The 17,308-nt window shown below is 45.7% G+C and overlaps 1 protein-coding gene and 1 long non-coding RNA gene across 10 annotated transcripts in view; one reads left to right on the top strand and one right to left on the bottom strand.

Annotated features, from left to right (window-relative positions):
• Positions 1 to 16,947, top strand: part of TMEM108 (transmembrane protein 108) — a 183,430-nt gene extending 166,483 nt beyond the window's left edge. For 4 of the 5 annotated variants that reach the window (XM_082193049.1, XM_082193048.1, XM_082193051.1 and 1 more), the window contains 3 exons: positions 1,717 to 2,814; positions 14,824 to 14,978; positions 16,596 to 16,947. In XM_082193049.1, the coding sequence (XP_082049175.1) occupies positions 1,717 to 2,814; positions 14,824 to 14,978; positions 16,596 to 16,718 (1,376 nt within the window). In that variant the 3' untranslated portion in view covers positions 16,719 to 16,947. The remainder of the gene's footprint in view (positions 1 to 1,716; positions 2,815 to 14,823; positions 14,979 to 16,595) is intronic. The other variant, XM_082193052.1, reaches the window with a different exon arrangement.
• Positions 7,742 to 17,308, bottom strand: part of LOC309515368 — a 33,716-nt gene continuing 24,149 nt past the window's right edge. For 4 of the 5 annotated variants that reach the window (XR_014212422.1, XR_014212423.1, XR_014212424.1 and 1 more), the window contains 2 exons: positions 9,188 to 9,348; positions 7,742 to 8,033 (listed from right to left, as the gene is read on the bottom strand). This is a non-coding gene — a long non-coding RNA (uncharacterized lncRNA). Of the gene's footprint in view, positions 8,034 to 9,187; positions 9,349 to 11,659; positions 11,779 to 17,308 lie in introns of all 5 variants that reach the window. The other variant, XR_014212425.1, reaches the window with a different exon arrangement.

Below are 17,308 nucleotides of genomic sequence, written 5' to 3'. Positions count from 1 at the left end.
AGAATGCCAAATTGCTCCACAGATGCTGTCTAGAAGCATCCAGTGTCCTCAGTGGCAGTCAGATACTTACTGCAAAGTAGTAGCTTGTTGGGGGGGTCACAAAGTAAATGTTTGTCTAAGATTTTGTGGGTACCTGTTCTTCCTCTGAAGTCTCAGAGTTAGCATTAAATGGAGACACAATTTTGGTAGGTGTGGACCTATGCTACAGAGCTCAGAAAGATTTCTGCTGGAGAAAGTTCAGCGGCTATGCTTTGCTTTCATGCTCAGATGATAACTGATTGCCACACTGTGACGGAATTTTCCCTCTAGCTTGACCGTATGGTTCGTTCTCCTTTTGCTTTCTGCTGTCATGCATGACACATCTCATTTACTTGAGCCATCTGGATGAGCTTTAACTAAAGGTATTCCTTGTCCTACATTTACCTCTGGCTTCTCTTCTCCATATGTTATATGGCATTATCTGGAACCAGGAGTAGGGTGGCTACTTGCACATCACACACACATACACAAGAGGGAAATGCATCACTTTGGAAAAAAGAGGAGAAAGTGGAACACATTTGCATAAAAAGTGCACATGCTAAATGCCAGGCATATATGGAAATTTAAAACAATTACTGTAATTTAAATAGAATTGCAATGCATCTCATTCTGGTTGGGCAGGCAGGAAGACTCAAACCAGGTGGCATGTGTAGCTTACTCAATCTGCTATCCAGGTGTTGGCAAGTGAATCCCAGGTTCCTCTCTTTGTATGGTTCTGTATCTTTAAACTGGACTTGTAAACAGGGGCAGTCCTAGCTGAATTCTACATTTGTTCTACTTCGTTCTACAAACAGTGTTCTGCAGACCATAAATGTATTTTGATATACAACAAGCTGACCTCTTTCTAGGTAGAGCAATGCCAATATAACAGTGGTGCCTTCTAGCCGTTTGTTATAAATTGTGTGTGGTCAAACATAGCCCTGCTTCAAACAAACAAAAAGGGGGGGGGTATTGTGATAAAGTGTAAACTATCTCCGTTCCTTACAACCTGCTAAGTGTTGTGCTGTATTGCCTTATGAGTGAAAAGGTGGATTTGAATTGCCAGGTGCCCAGTATAATTGCTTTAGGCCCAGATCCAACCTGCTGGCCATCCTGGCTCTGGTCAACAGAAATTAGCATTTTGAGATTTGCAAGGTTGTGTGTTTTCTGCACAGTGTGGTGAGTAACTGTTGTGAAGTACTCTGAGTGTTAGACTTGGCCTAAGAAGATCTGGGTTCAAATACCTGCTCACATGAAACTCACCAGGTGGCCTTGCCTCCCCACTCTGTGTCTGTCTGTGTCTCTCCGCAAAACCTACCTTTTGTGAGGATGAAGCAGGATACCCTCACGTGCTCTGTCCTAACCTGTGTAGTTGAAGACTGGGCCATAAGTGTTTAAAATAAACGAAACTTACACACACACACACGCAAGGAATATGGGTAAGAAAGGGCATTTCTGCACTGCCATTAATACTTTATACATGTAGAATTTTTTTAATCAAAGCTGAAATTCTCTGGGTTTCATATTCTGTACTGGAATATATGTTTGGCAAGCATACAACCTTGTGTACAAATGACCCAGCTGCAATGCAGGGAGTGAGCTTCTGTTGCCGTCACCTCAGTCCCAAACCTGCCATTCTGATTTTATGCCAGTTTGCTATGCTTTGGGTTTTCTTCACTGCAATCTCTCTCCTTGCAGGCGTTCTACTGATTTTGGCACTGACAGAAGAACTCGTGTTTGCAGTTCAGGCACCGTTTCCCAGCTTGGCATCATCTTGGGGCCTCCTGACAGACAATAGCAATATCTCAGCTATGGGGATGACTCCTGGACACAAAGGCCGTCACACCACCAAACTCTTGCCCACAGCATCCCTTGCAAACTTTCATCCCGCTAGCTCAGTGGAGACTTACACTCCTTCTGTTGGCCAGAAGGAATCAACCAGCAGCCATCCCATTGGCAACAAAGAACCATATCACTTGAACAACCAGAGTGCTTTGTTTTCCGGAAAGACTCTCCCCCAGGTGAATGTCTCTCAGGTTGTCAATGACAATTCCACAGAATTTACAGAGCCTTATCGAAAGACAGGACAGCATTCTCCCCCGACCGTGAGGAACTGGTCTCCAGATCATCCCTTTCAGTCTCAGTCCACAGCCCACAGTCGTAGTAATGGCACCATGCTGGTAACCACAACAGACTCACTTGCATCTTTCCACAGTGATACCTTGGGAGGCCTTAACACGACAGGGAAGGGGAGCTCATCCGAACTGGTTACGCAGGAAACAGGTCTCACCACCCCAGCAAATGCCCCATCAGCTGCTCCTGAAATGGTGACAGTGCCTTTTAAACCCCAGCGGTATGGCATATGGGATATTCTGGGCAAAAATGACTCTTGGGTACCCTCGAGCCAAACTACAAACCAGGGACCTTTTTTTGCCAGCCCTGGGACTGCAACAGCAGCAGCATTTGGTCACTCTGGTCAAACGGGCACTGATGCTGATGTTTCTTCCTCGCATACAACAAGGAACCCAAATGAAACATCTACTGCACTGAATCCCTCTGGGCGTGCCAACTTGCCAAGCGCAGAGCCCTCCACGTGGATGCCAAGTTCCACTTCAACAGCAACAGGAAACTTCCTAAACAGATTGGTACCTGCTGGGACCTGGAAGCCTGGTATGCCAGGGAACATTTCTCACGCCTCAGAGGGAAACAAGCCCCAGCACAGGGCAGCCATTTGTCTCAGCAAAGTGGATATAGCATGGATCATTTTGGCCATCAGTGTGCCCATATCCTCATGCTGTAAGTTGACTTCTTTTTTGTCATACATTCTGTGGTAGATGTTTGTGATACTCCATCCTTGTGTTATGTATATCTAATGTAACGGAAGAGCCTTGAATGTTCAGGTGCTTGAAAACTGGATGCTAGGAATTGGATAGTAGCGTTTTTTCCAAAAGCAAGGCATTTCTACATATTAGGGTTTGCTGGTAAACCGAGGCTTATACAGCTGACTGGTGCTCTTATGAGAAGAATAGTGTCTGTGTATTTTGTCTCCTATCTCAGGTTCAACAAATGCTAGAAAGGTACTGTCAGAGCTGCTTCCAGATCCTAGCTCACAGAGGATCACGCTAGCCAGCGGTCACTTTGTAAAAGTCTTTATTGAGTTACAGTTTCCATTCTCAAGCTGCTGCGTGCAGCTCTACGTCTTAAGGGTTAGACCGGCGAAGCTCCGTCTGAGTCTCCGCCCCCTGTACACCAGCTAAGTACCCTAGCCTTACTCCACCTTTTCCGCCTGACCGTTCTTCTCTGGGTCCCTCTGCCCCCCGTGGTCTCTTCCTTTCGGGACGCTTCTGACGCTGACCCCCCGGACCCTTCTGTCTCCTTCCGTCGGGCTTTAGGACCTGGCTCCCTTTCCAGGCTGCTTACTGCGCCACCTTCCTGTATATTTGAACTTGGCGCGCGCACCCAACCTTCCACTTTCCGCCTGACCGTTTCCTCGCTCCCCGATGGAGGTGTGGCCACTCCTGACTCATGCCCTCCCTCCTGCTGCGAGCTGCCAGAGCTCGGTACCTGGCGCCCTTCCTCTCCACTGCGTTCTGTTGGTGATGCTGGCCCCGATTTCCAACTGCTGCTCTCTGAGCCCCCTCTGGACCCTTCTTCCTGGGGTGTCCCCCTAAGCTCCCCCTTGCCCTGGCCACTGGCGCTCCTTCCTGCGAATCTTCTGATCCACTGGCGCTCCTTCCTGCGAATCTTCGTCGTCATCACTCATCTTTTCTTCTGCCTCCTCCCCCTCGCTCTCTGTTTCCTCCCTTGCCCTCGCCTCTGCTCCTGAACCCCTGACAGGTACTCTTTTAGAATGAAAACTGGTGATCTGGGACTTACGAGTCCAGCGCTCCCAATGAACTGTATCACATATAGCATTAAGAAGGGAAAGAGCACTGGCTGGATTACTTTTCCCAGTTGGTCATGCAAACACTGTTGGGTCTAATTAATTTTTCTCTTCTACTTGATGAATATTACTTCATGGGAGTTAATTATAGCTAGTACTAGTCCATCAGGGGAGATTAAGGGATTTGGTTGTGGAGATACTTGAAGCACTGCAATTTCAGTTCTCCCACCCCAAGGTGAATAGCAGGCTGTGGAATTCCCTATAAATGGCTGCTGGGATTTCAGTATCAATTGTCAACTCCTCCCAAGTCGTAACATCATGGAGTGTGATCAGGGCTGGGGTGACTGAAAAAGATGGAACATGTAGTGATGTCTGGCCTTGCAGATACAATTAGTTTGTACGACTACCTTCAGCAAGACTGAGAGGTTGCCAGGATGGACTGAAACAGTGATCTACCTCTTCTGCGGCATAGCTTCATAGTAGGGATGGAAACATAGATAAGTGGCAGAGCACAGTAAGCTCTACCTGTTTGTCTCATCCTGTGTGGCTGATGAGGCAGCCACATCCTGCTCACTTTATGTGAGAGGAATTGCTAGTGGCAGAAAACTCTTAAGAGGTGGTAGTAGTCTAGACAAATATGTGCCATGCTTAGTTCACTTTTGGATCAAGAGGCAACCATGTCAGATCACAAAACAGTCTCAATATAATGCCAATAGCTGAATGGTCCAGAAGTATTAACTCAAAAATTTAAAAGTCCACAATTCTCTTTGCACAAGCCTAAGCTGCTCTTTGGCTTCTGGCCCATTCATAGTCCTTGAAGGATTTGGGTAGCGGTTCAAATGCTTCCCAACCTCTCTTGTCCAGATAACAATGGGACAAAAGAATACGCCATGGACAGCAATGTTTTTTGTGTCAGTTCAACTTTTTTAAAAGCTCTTTTCTGTCTCCATCCTGTAAATGGCTTTTTGGGCCAGATGTTGCGGTATTAACATATTTCTCAAGTCAGCAGCTGGACTCTTCTATTTGACTTTGTTTCCCTGAACAGTTCGTTCTCTCACGAGCTACACCCTTCCTGTCCAATTGTAATTCAGGGGATGGAACGCTTCGCAAGGCAGGTGCCATGCATGGAGCCGCATCAGGATAATAAGATAATGACAATAATCATAGTATAATCTTTCCTTGGCTCTGCTAACTCTGCAGGCTGCTTCCCCATCATCTCCCAAGTTGAAAGGCATGCATTACATACCAGATGTGGTACAAATGCCCACCCCGACAAGTCACTTTTCTTGTCATGGTAATGTGAAATAAATTACTTGCACCCCCTGATGGACAGACCAATTGCAGCTCCCTTGTACATGATCCCAAGGCAGAATGCTTTGGTTTTCCTGAAAATATGTTCTTGCCAAAAGAGTGCAATTTCATATTCAGCATCGCAGCACAGCTGCAACTGTAGGCTCCAAGGCTGATCACCTGACAAATGGGTCATGTAACTAGGGAGGTTGCTGCCACCTTCAGGACACAAGGCAAATAGAGTCAACCTTTTGTCTGACCAATTTGCAGGTTTATTGTTGCACACATTTTTTATTTTTAAAGTCAACGGGGTTGCTACCAGTCAGCACGTTAATGGCACAGGAAGCAAAACATGACACAGTAAACTTCAGTTTATTTGACTGGCAGGCAGTACATCAAATACAGTACAGGATTATTGTGACAACCACAATGAAAAGTAGACATATAGGTGCACAAATGGTACACAGCTGTGCAACTGTGCAGTTAAGGAATTCTTAGACCCTAAACTTAATTATTGGAAGAGGGGCATTTAGATATCAATGTGTTAGTACTTTATGTACTTCAAACTGATAAGACAGCCTTGCTGTATCTGGGGACTTTCTTGCGCATTCTGCTGTGCAGGGCCCTCGACTGATTCATTGTTACATCCTCATGTTTATATCCCACCTCTCTTCCAAGGAGTGTCTTCCTCTTTCCATTTTTCCTTGACTATAACCCTATGGGGTAACAGTGTGCCTAAGACAATCCAGTGCAAGCGTGCCACCTTGCACAGCATCACGGCATGTGGTCACGCCTAGGGTGGGCTGACATCACTCGTGCACGCCCCACGGCTTGCACGTGACACAAGAATGCCCCACAACATGTGCACATGGCCACCAGGGAATTATGAGAGGGCCCAACCACCCCCTTGGAAATTTGGTTCCCCCTCCCGGCCCCCGCTAGTTGGTGCGCCTGATTCACAGCTAAGCAAAGGTTTGAACTCAGGTCTCTCAGGTCCAGCACTCTCAGCACTATACCACACTGACGTGTCTCAAATTCCTGCCCTGGTGATGCCAGTGGTTGTGATTCAAATGGAGTCCCTCATTGTTTTGATATTTTAAGACTGCAAGATAAAATTTCCTAGGAAACATGCCTGCCCAGATATGGAAAGTCAACATTTTACTGACTGGTAGCCTTAGAATTTCCATAGTTTGCTTGGGTTTAGCATTTTGCTAGTTATCCAACTGGGTCTGGCTCCTACAATAGTTTATCCAGGTGCCCCTGTTCATGTTCTGCTTCTTGTCCTGGTGCTTTTTTAAAAGCTCACACAATTGAGAATAATACCACGTAGCCATTCTCTAATCAAATTAAAGGGTTGTGGCAGCCATATTTCCACTTGAAAAGAAATGTGGCCAATCTTGCCATCACAAGGAAGTGGTGGGAAGTGTGGGATTAATTGAACAGTGAAATTCTGTATCAGTGTCCTTTTTCCTGTGCAATTCTAGGCAAAAGGGAATAAAGCATATAGAAATCAGGAAGGTGGAATTTTTTTGCACAGTGTTCAGCATAAGTCCCCATATCCATAAATGTAACCAAAGGCATTTTCCAGGGTTAAAACAGCACAGGGGGAGGTACAACCATCCACAGAAATTCTCTCTTTTCAGAGCAAAATCTACAGAGTCCCAGCCAAATCATGAGAGCAGCCAAATTGTGAGAGACCACATCACGCAAAGCACATGTTCAGCTCATTATTGTACGCTCAGGCCAGTTGGTTTGGCCAGCCAGGGAATGAAGTACCGTATTTTTCGCCCTATAGGACGCACCGGCCCATAGGACGCACCTAGTTTTTTGGGGGGGAAATCAAGGGAAAAATTTTTATTTCCCCCCCAGGTTCGCACAGCCATCCCCAAGCTAGAAGAGGGAGACAGAGCGCTCCGTCTCCCTCTTCTGCCTTCAGGGACAGCTTGCCCCGCTGTCCCCCGAGTTTGTGGGGCTGGCGGGGGGAGAAGCAAGCTTGCTTCTCCCCCCCCCCCCCCGCCAGCCTCCAGATCAGGTCGGGGAATAGCGGGGTGGCGGCGCTCCGCCACCCCCCTATCCCCCGAGCTTGTGGGGCTGGCGGGGGGGAGAAGCAAGCTTGCTTCTCCCCCCCCCCGCCAGCCTCCAGATCAGGTCGGGGAATAGCGGGGTGGCGGCGCTCCACCACCCCCTATCCCCCGAGCTGGTGGGGCTGGCGGGGGGGGGGGAGAAGCAAGCTTGCTTCTCACCCCCCCCCCCAGCCTCCAGATCAGGTCGGGGAATAGCGGGGCGGCGGTGCTGCGCCTCCCCGCTGTCCCCAGCTTTTGGGCTGCAGGCTGCTGCCCGCAAGCCTTGCGAGCTCGCGGGACATCCCGCCGGGCTTGCAAGACTTGCGGATAGCTTCCTGAAGCCTGGAGAGCGAGAGGGGTCGGTGCGCACAGACCCCTCTTGCTCTCCAGGCTTCAGCGAAAGCCTGCATTTGCCCCATAGGACGCACACACATTTCCCCTTCATTTTTGGAGGGGGAAAAGTGCGTCCTATAGGGCGAAAAATGCGGTAGTTCCCCAAATCTGTGTGGTTTTGACCAATGCATTAGGAAGTACAGAGAAACCCTGGAAAATGTGTCTTCTATTTAACTAGTACTTACTGTACATGCTCAGCAGAGAAGTGCTAAGTGGCATTCAGTTCTTAACCATAAAAAAATTCATCTTGTCACAATTCCAGTGGGTTTTATGTCCTCCTTGCTGCCTTGAGTCATTTGGGGAAGAGGGAGAATTTGTAACATGAAGTAGCAAAATGTTCAGCACAATCACTTTGAAAAACTTCTCCAACCTCTTGGAATCCAGACCTTTTAAGGAAAAAAAGAAAAGAAATTATTGCTGCAATTAAAGGCTGATGTGATGAAAAAGAGGAGGATGGGAAAGCTGTGACTTCAATTCATAACTGAATTAATTTAGCCATTACTGTTCATGTGAAATGGAGGCCAGCTTGGAGCGTGGAAGTATCAGTAGAATACCAAAGATGCATGTGGCGTGTTCCCTTGGATCCTGTTCTAGCTCATACAGTGGTACCTCTGGTTATGAACTTAATCCGTTCCGGAGGTTCGTTTTAACCCGAAACCACTTGTAACATGAGGTGTGCTTTCGGTAATTGAGCCTCCCGCTGCTGCCGGCATGCAACTTCCACTCGCATCCCAGGACAAAGGTCACAACGGGAGCATCTACTTCCGGGTTAGCAGAGCTCGTAACCCGCAGCGTTCGCAAGGGGGACGGTACGTAACACGAGGTTCCACTGTATTTCATATCCTCGGAACACTTGAGCGCTCCTCCTGCTTTTATTAACTCAGTATATCAGCAATTGGTTAAGTTATGATTGGGTTTTGGATTCCTCACCACCACCATTGAAATTCAGGAGAAGCATCTGAAGGATAAGCCTTGCCACTGAGATAGGCTGCAGGTGAAGATCACCATTACAGCACAGCTTTAGTATGGTGTCTTTGCATGGATTGCCTTCTACGCAACCCTGTGCTTTCCCTATCCAACTCACTTTGCAAGCCTATTTTTTCGGAGATAGATCCATTCTGCTCAATGGGGATTACTCCCTAGTAAGTTTGCTTAGGATTATAACTTAGACATATGGTCCTGTTTATGTCCCCCCCCCATCCGCCCCCCAAGCAAGACATGTTTAACCTTATTTGACGCTCACACTCACTTAGCGTGCATTTGCACTTTGGCTCACAGGTCAGCAGTGCTCCTTTTAAGTGGTGAATGCAGTTTAGATGTGCTTTGACACTGTAATGAAAGTCAGGCTGCCTCAAATTGAAGTGTATTGCCGCAGAACCTGGAAGCAGCTTTTACACTTACCTAATTCTCCACACCACATTAGCGCTTCCTATAGGAGAGGTCTGCAGCAGCTGCTTTCATATCAGCCAGCATGATCCATATCAATGGAGGAAGTGTAAATCAGCTACTTTGACATTCTGCAGATTGCTGTCCAACTTACCTGGCTGTCCTAGAAACGCTGATGTAGGAAGACCCAGAGCCATCAAGCTAAGTGGATTCAGCTCTTCAGGAGTGAGCCAATTCCTGGTCACTCAGGTGTCTCTCCTGTGATTTCTTGGGGACCATCAGGCAGAAGTCTTTCTCAGCCCTGCCACTTTAAATCTGTAATTGGAGAAGCCCAGAATTACATTCTTAGCCATGGTTCAAAGCATGTGGTCTGCCACTGAGCTGTGGTCTCTCCTTTGAAAGACTGGAACCTTATATTGGGAATTTCCATTGGTTTGAAACATCCAAGCCTGTAGCATTATGCAGCTCTGTACCATTTACATTAAAATCACTTTCCATTTGGAAACCCTGCGTGGTAAATTACTGGTCATCTAACCCCAACTAACCAATATGAACCCCACACATGCAACTTTCATACTTTTAAGTTTGGGGTTCATGTTTACTGCCATTCCACTTGAGAATAAAAAACAAAGCAATCACTGTGGCTTAGATGCAACAAATCTGTCTTTCCAGCCCACCAGAGGCAAACCTGATGCTTTTCTGGCAACATAATTTGACGAACATCAAACCTAACATTTCCCAAAGGCTTACGCAGATTTAGCTGCAAAACCTCCATCCACCGTAACACAAGCCCTGTAATTAAGTATCTAAGCCATTCAGAATGGTCTGCCTAGGTGAAAGTACTTTCAGATGCCCTTCCCCCCTCCAAACCCTCCAGCTCTGCCTAATATAGGGATTCTTTGAGGGCAGAAGAAGGCACACAAATCATCTATACTAATAGTGATCTGAATTCTCAGAGTACTGTTGTTTAAGAACCCAAAACTGCACCATCTACAAAAGACAAGCTATGGCTGTGCACTATTGGCACACAGAAGAGTTTGAAGGGACATGAGGGTCATTTAGTCCAATCCCATGCAATGCACGGTAAGTGACTTGAGCAGATGGGTGTGACTTAGCACAGTGGTTTATGAAGATGGGGACTGACCTCGGGCCAGTCATTCTCTCTCTCAGTATAACCTGTCCCACATGATTGCTAGAATAACATGGGGAAGGGGAGACCCATGTAAGCTGCCTTGGAGCAAAGGCAAGATGTAGTTAAAAGGGCATTTCCTAAGAACCCCGGGCTGTCATTCCAAGTATTGTTGATCCTGACTCAACAGCAACCACATAAATAAGCCCTGAAAGAAGATCAATTCTAGGGGATGAATTCTTCTCTAAGTGGGCACTTACGTACCAAGTGCTTTTCATTGCCACCGTGGGACTTCTTGCCTACACATCTGTTTGTTTGCTTGGGGACTAAGATTTGTACAGTAGGAATTAAATGAATGGCACCAGATAAATGGAAGCAAAGAGCCCGTCTTAAGCATTGTGGTAGGCGTATAATAGCCTGCAATTTTGAATGTGACAGGAGTAATAACTATATTTCTATTAATTCAACAAAGAGATTTGTAGCAGACACACACCTTTTCCTTTGAATAAAGCAGGAACTAAATCAACTGTTCTGATTAACAGCCTCCCCCCCCCCCAAGTGCTCCCTGCTACTTTAAACAGAACTCTGACCCCCTATGCACTGGTAAAACGTCCATAATTTATATTGTGAGGTTGGAAACGTTCATATGAGTCCCTGATGAGCAGTGGGGTATAGTGGTTATTAGTTCCAGACTAAGACCTGGGAGCCCGGAATTCAAATCCCAACTCAGCTACAAAGTTCATGAGGTGGCCTTTGGCCAATTGTCACTTCTCAGCCTAGCCTACCTCAGAGGGTTGTTTGTGAGGATAAAATGGGTAGCTCCTTGTGAGAAAGGTGGGCTAAAAATGCTATGCATAGATACAAAGAAACCTCCCAGCACATGTAGTCCAGCATCCTGTTCTCACAGTGGCCAACTAAATGCCTATGGGAAGGTCACAAGCGGAACCTAGTGTGCAACAAGACTTATTTGCAGTGGCTTTAGTTGTCAAACTATTCAAAGGGTCTTTGACCTACCAGCATTTGCTTCCCCCACCTCACCAGCCAATATTTTTCTAATAATAATAATAATAATAATAATAATAATAATAATAATAAAATTTTATTTATATCCTGCCGAACCCGGGCTCTGAGAGGCTAACAACAGTAAAATGATACAACATTCTAAAATAATTTCATTCTAAAATCATTTCATTATAAAATCATTTCATTATAAAATTTACAAATCTAAGATAAAAAGTATGGCTCTTGGGTAGTTCTTGAATTGTTTTCCTTGGACTAAGAAGCTCCTAGAGAGAAAGGAATGTGCCTTTTTCACAGGGTCTGTTTAGTCTGCTTAGCTGTTCGATATTGCATCAAGAATAGCTGTGTTTTATATTCTGTGGACCCGTCCCTAAAGCTGTTTTTTTTACCACATCTTTTCTTTGAAAGAGCAAGTATGTGGTATAATGGTTAGCGCATTGGGCTAAGCCGAGTGGGGGGGTGGGGGCGGTACTTTACCTTCAGCCTTGAAGCTCACTGAGAAATTTTGGGCCATTCACTGTCTCTGAGCCTAACCTACTTCACTGGGCTGTTGGGAAGGTAAAAGGAGGTGGGAAAATCATGAATGCTACTTTGAGCTTCTTGAAGGAAAGACAGAATATAAATGTAAATAAAAAGCTTTCATAATCACTATTTTAGATAATTGGTGTACAGAACAATGCAGAGTTATGGTTCAAAAGTTTCCCCGGAGTAAACACTTCAGTTTGAAGGCTCTCCTCCCAGAATTCAACCCATTATTTCCCAGGCTGATAGAGACCCTGCAATTTGGTTGCATAAGTGGGAAACTAGAGTAACATAGGGGTCACCAACTTGGCACCTGTGGGTGCTCATGCGCCCAGAGGCCATCACTGGCACCCACAGGGTCCAACTGAAATCAGGCTTGTAAGAAGCATTCTCTTGCAGCCATTAGACATAGGGTCACATTCACACCATACATTTAAAGCGCATGGCTTTCCCTGCAAAGAACCCTGGGGGCTGTAGTTTAAGGGTGAAAGGAATTGTAGCTCTTCGAGGGATAAACTGTAGCTCCCAGGATTCTTTGCAGGGAAACCCTGTGCTTTAAAGGTAAAGAGACCCCTGACCATTAGGTCCAGTCATGGACGACTCTGGGATTGCAGCGCTCATCTCGCTTTATTGACAGAGGGAGCCGGCGTACAGCTTCTGGGTCATGTGGCCAGCAGGATTAAGCTGCTTCTGGCGAACCAGAGCAGCGCACCAAAACGCCGTTTACCTTCCCGCCAGAGCGGTACCTATTTATCTACTTGCACTTTGACGTGCTTTCGAACTGCTGGGTTGGCAGGAACAGGGACCGAGCAATAGGAGCTCACCCCGTCGCGGGGAATTGAACTGCCAACCTTCTGATTGGCAAGTCCTAGACTCTGTGGTTTAACCCACAGTGCCACCCGCGTCCCAACCCTGTGCTTTACATGGGCATTAATTTGACTTTAAATGTATAGTGTGGGTGTGACGTGGTGCCCACGACAGCTTCTCCTATTTGCATGTGCCTAGAGGCTCACTGATTGTTATAACCAGTAACAAAGGAGAAGGTCACAGTGGTGTTTAAACTTCACTAGATGCAGAAATGTCTTGCCAGTATCGCCCAACAGGAAACAAGCCTCGAGACTTTTAGCAGCAATAGCTGCTTCCTGTGCCCGTGCTAGTATGCTAGCGTTGATTTATTTAACAAATTTCTGCCCAGCACTTCTTCCCAAAGGAGCCCTAGGCAGCAAACATATCTATAATAAACAATACAATGAAAAATAAAATAAAAACCTATTTGAAACATTTAAAAGCTGTCAACACAACATCTAAAAACAGTGAAGCACAATCAAACATGCAACCGGTTGTGTGTCTGACTTGGCCTGCCGAAACAGCAACATTATCACCAGGCGTTTCAAAGAATCCAATGATGGCACTTGCCTAGGGAGTTCCAAAGCACAGGTGCTGCCACACTAAAGGCATGACACCTGATGAACATCACAGGAAGACAGTAGGCAGGGCAGAGATTTAATATTGTGCAGCTAACATGCAGTTCCTACCCATATGATTCCCCACAGCTACGCAATGCAAAAGAGGATGACTAGCCTAGCGAAGTGATTATGACTGGCTTAGATGAAATTGCCCAGATTTTGAAGCTTTTTCAGTGGTAATAAGAAGATAAGACATCTCTTGATCCAAATCAAAACAGATACGATTATGCCTGCACTCTCTCTCAGTATTTTGTGTTAAGGATGGAGCCTGCTGTGAGACCTGATTATAGTGGCCCTGCTGGTAATATTAACTCAAGGCTTAGCCTTGGCTGTGTGCTGTGTTATCCAGAGAATCGTAGATGCTTATGAAATTAGAATGGAACACGTGACCTCTGATACTACTAAGACTGAGAGCGGTATTTGGGCCAAGCATTACACAGCAGGTACATGAAGCAGCCCAACAGTTTTCTAATGAAAAGCAGCTATGGAAAGGAATGGTGAGGAGGGAGGAGAGGCAGCTTAACCCCATTCCCCACTTGCATCCCGCCTTGCCAGCCGCTTTTCCACCAGTGGGTGGGGAGAGTTACGTATTTTCTTCCCACAGCTGGAAAAACAGCTGCACTGAATTTCAAACAGAAAAATGGCTGAAGGAGAAAGGCTTTAAGTAATCTTTTCCCTCCTTCCACCATTAAAGTTATAATATAAATTCTACATATTACACTGGTGTTTATCAAACTTGGGTCCCCAGCTATTGTTGGACTAAAACACCCATCATCCCTAGCTAACATGACCAGTGATCAGGGATGATGGGAGCTGTAGTCCAACAACAGCTGGGGACCCAAGTTTGAAAAACACCATTACTCTGTTTTTGAGTGTATTTCCTGGAAACAAGCTGGAGCAAGAGCAGTACACACTGGTCCCTTTGCTTCATTACAAACGACACACCTTGGATAAATATTCCACTGTATGTTTCCAAAGCCACTGATTCAAAAGGCAGGAAGGGAACAAGCAATTGTGTGTTTTGGTCTGGCCCATCCAGTCCAGCATCCTCTTCTCCCAGTGGCCAACCAGATGCCTATGGGAAGCCCCAAAGGAGGACCTGAGCACAACAGCAGTCTTCTCACCTGTGTACTCCGTAACTGGCATTCAGAAGCATACTGCCTCCAACAGGGGAGGTAGAATATAGCCTTGTCTTCCATGAATCTGCCTCTTCTAAAGCCATCCAAGTTGGTGTCTAACTACCTGTTCTGGGATGGAATTCCACTAAGTGCTGCATGAAGAAGCACTTCATTTTTTTCTGTCCTGAATCAGAGAACTGTGCTTTTGTCCTTCCTGTGAGCTTCCCAAAGGCAGTTGGGTCACTGTGAGAAGCAGGGTGTGGTGGCCTAGATTGCTCTGACTTCTTATATTCTTACATCTCTTTGATTCAGAACGTGAAAACATTAGGTGGTCTTGCATGGTGTTCTTAATTCATCAAATGTTGCATCTTCCAGTGGTACATGAACCACAATGTGAACTTTTCATAGATCTGTGCATGCTCCCCACAGACAGTGGGGGGTAATCTATTACAATATACAGTCTATTATGCAAGCCACCGCCAACTAATTTCCCATTGTTGCACAAGCACACTCTCAAACATGTTTGTGTTAACAGCTGTCCTCCTCACCATCTGCTGCATGCGGAGAAAGAAGAAGACATCAAACCCAGAAACCAACCTGAGCTATTGGAACAATGCTATCACTATGGACTACTTCAACCGGCATGCTGTAGAATTACCCAGAGAGATACAGTCCCTTGAAACCTCAGAGGTAAGATCTGAACTCTGTTGGCAGTGAACCTCCCAGGTAGTTCATATCAACAAGCGGATTTTAGCCACTCTGCTTGGCTCTCACACATAGCGTTGTGAACTCACAGGGCCCTAATGATAGGAGAGGTAACTGGGAGAACTTTCCCTTTTAAGTGGTTCTGAAAGGCACATGGACCCCCTCAGATGCTACTCTTTGCAAACATGCCTTCTTGGCTTCCATGCACATAGTGTCTGGCTTCCCATTTCTGTTGATGCCCCTCCTGTTACCAGCATATAGACTCCTCCTGGACCAAGACAGGGTGGCCTTGTGTCCTACTTTACAGAGGAGAGTACTCGACTCAAAGAGCTGAGTCCAAATCCTTTTAAGAGTAAAGAACAAATGGAGACCAGGGGCCTTGAAGTGACCCATCTGTAGCACTGGACAACAGACTGAGCTGGTACACCTGGTCACATCTTTCTCACTATATTGAGAGGAATTGTGTTTCTATTCAAATGGTAGTAATTGCTTCTAAATTTGCATCTCATCCAGTCATTCATTCATTCAATTTGTACACCACTTTTCCACAAGAAAAATATATATGCTCAAAGCGGCATGCTACAAAGAAACAGGTGTGCATCTCAAGCAAATGCCACAAAAAATTACATAATGACACAGCAAAACAATGGCAAATATAATAGCATTCCAAAAAAACCCATTTCAATTCTACCCATATAACAGTATTACTTAAACAACACCCAGCATCCAATAGCAAAAACAAGGGAGCGTCACAGTTTCCCCTTGGTCCTAGAAATACGCCTCCCGTGAAGTTGCCACAGTCCCTCTCCTGCAGCAGTTTCTTACAAGGCTTCCAAGGGCAAAGGGTGGAGTAGCTGGAAACCCCCCTCCCATTATGTTGCTCCTATATATATAGTAGCATGTGCAAATAAATGTCCTCTTTGGCCCTCTTTTTGGGTGCATAAATGGCTACCCTCACACCAAGGGGCGTTTTGCCCCAGCCCCACTGACTTCTCTGTCCCAATTCCGTTAGCTATCTCAATTTACCCAGTTTCATTCTTATCTTCTCCACACCATCCAAACCACCTTCTCTCTCAGATTTTCCCTACAGTTCCATCTCTCTTTATACAGGGATGGAGAACCTGTGGTCCTCAAGTTGTTAGAGTACCACAGGTTCCCAATCTTTGCTCTATGTATCTATCCCCTCCCCCCCTCTTTTCTTTTGGTTTCCAGTTTCTCCACACTTCCCTCAGGTTCTGTTTCTCAGTTGATAACCTGCTCGGTCTTTTTTTGTTTGTTTCAGCCACTATCCTGCCATTTCAGCCACTATCCTGGAAAGTCACAGGCCTCCAATTCTTAGTATAAAGGAACCACCTTTCTCTAAGGGGACACTGACGTTTCTGTCTCACCCTACTGCTTTTAGCTCAGACCAGTGAATCATGCGTATTACATTTTTTAAAGCTTTGCTTTGGCCATACTGAACCATTGGTTGACTGGATACTGGATATTCTTCAAGACTTTGTCCTGCCAGTGCAAATTCTACCATGTTGACTGTCCCTTATTGTGTTTCTGAAGCTTAATATTTTCTTCCCTTTCTCTCCCCTGACCCCTTTTTCCCTGTAGGACCACCTGTCTGAGCCGCGCTCCCCAGCTAATGGTGATTACAGGGACACCGGCATGGTCCTTGTTAACCCTTTCTGTCAAGAAACGCTATTTGCAGGACATGAGCAAGTGTCCGAAATATGACTTGTACTTGCAGTCCAATCTCCATTGTCTCCAAAATCTATATATAAAACTATATATATATATAAATATATATATTATAAATATAACCTTTGTGTAACCTTGAATTATGAGCAACCTTTTGAGCTTCCCCCCACCCCACAAGAATTATCAACCTTTTTTATAAGTGTGATTAAAAACTTTACAGACCAAACTCCAGCTTTATAAAATAAAAGTGATTTCTAAGCAAAAACGCCTGCTGAACCAGTTCCTTTTGTCGCCTTTGCTAGATGCTTTTAATTTGTACTCCACTTGCATGTAACCAAGCGAGGGTTTTTTTTTATCACATCATTCTCTGTTCCCTTCTCTCCTCCCTTTCACAAGATTGAGCAAGCGCAGGAGCCTTTGCTGATATACTAGGCTATAGCCTAGCATTCTTTTGGGTTGAGCCATGGAACAAAAAAGACAGCTATCCCTCTTCCACAAAAACATTGTGCTGTGACTAAACTGCGTGCTGACAGAGCATTCTCTGAGCATTAAGGGATTGGCTGACAAGCCAGGCAAGACTCCACGCTCTGCCATATAGGCAAATAGGCAGCCAGGCTCAGAGAATA

Source organism: Podarcis vaucheri, assembly GCF_965113315.1.
Source record: "Podarcis vaucheri genome assembly, chromosome: 12".
NCBI classification, from domain to species: Eukaryota; Metazoa; Chordata; class Lepidosauria; order Squamata; family Lacertidae; genus Podarcis; species Podarcis vaucheri.
This window is presented reverse-complemented; position numbering and strand designations above follow the sequence as displayed.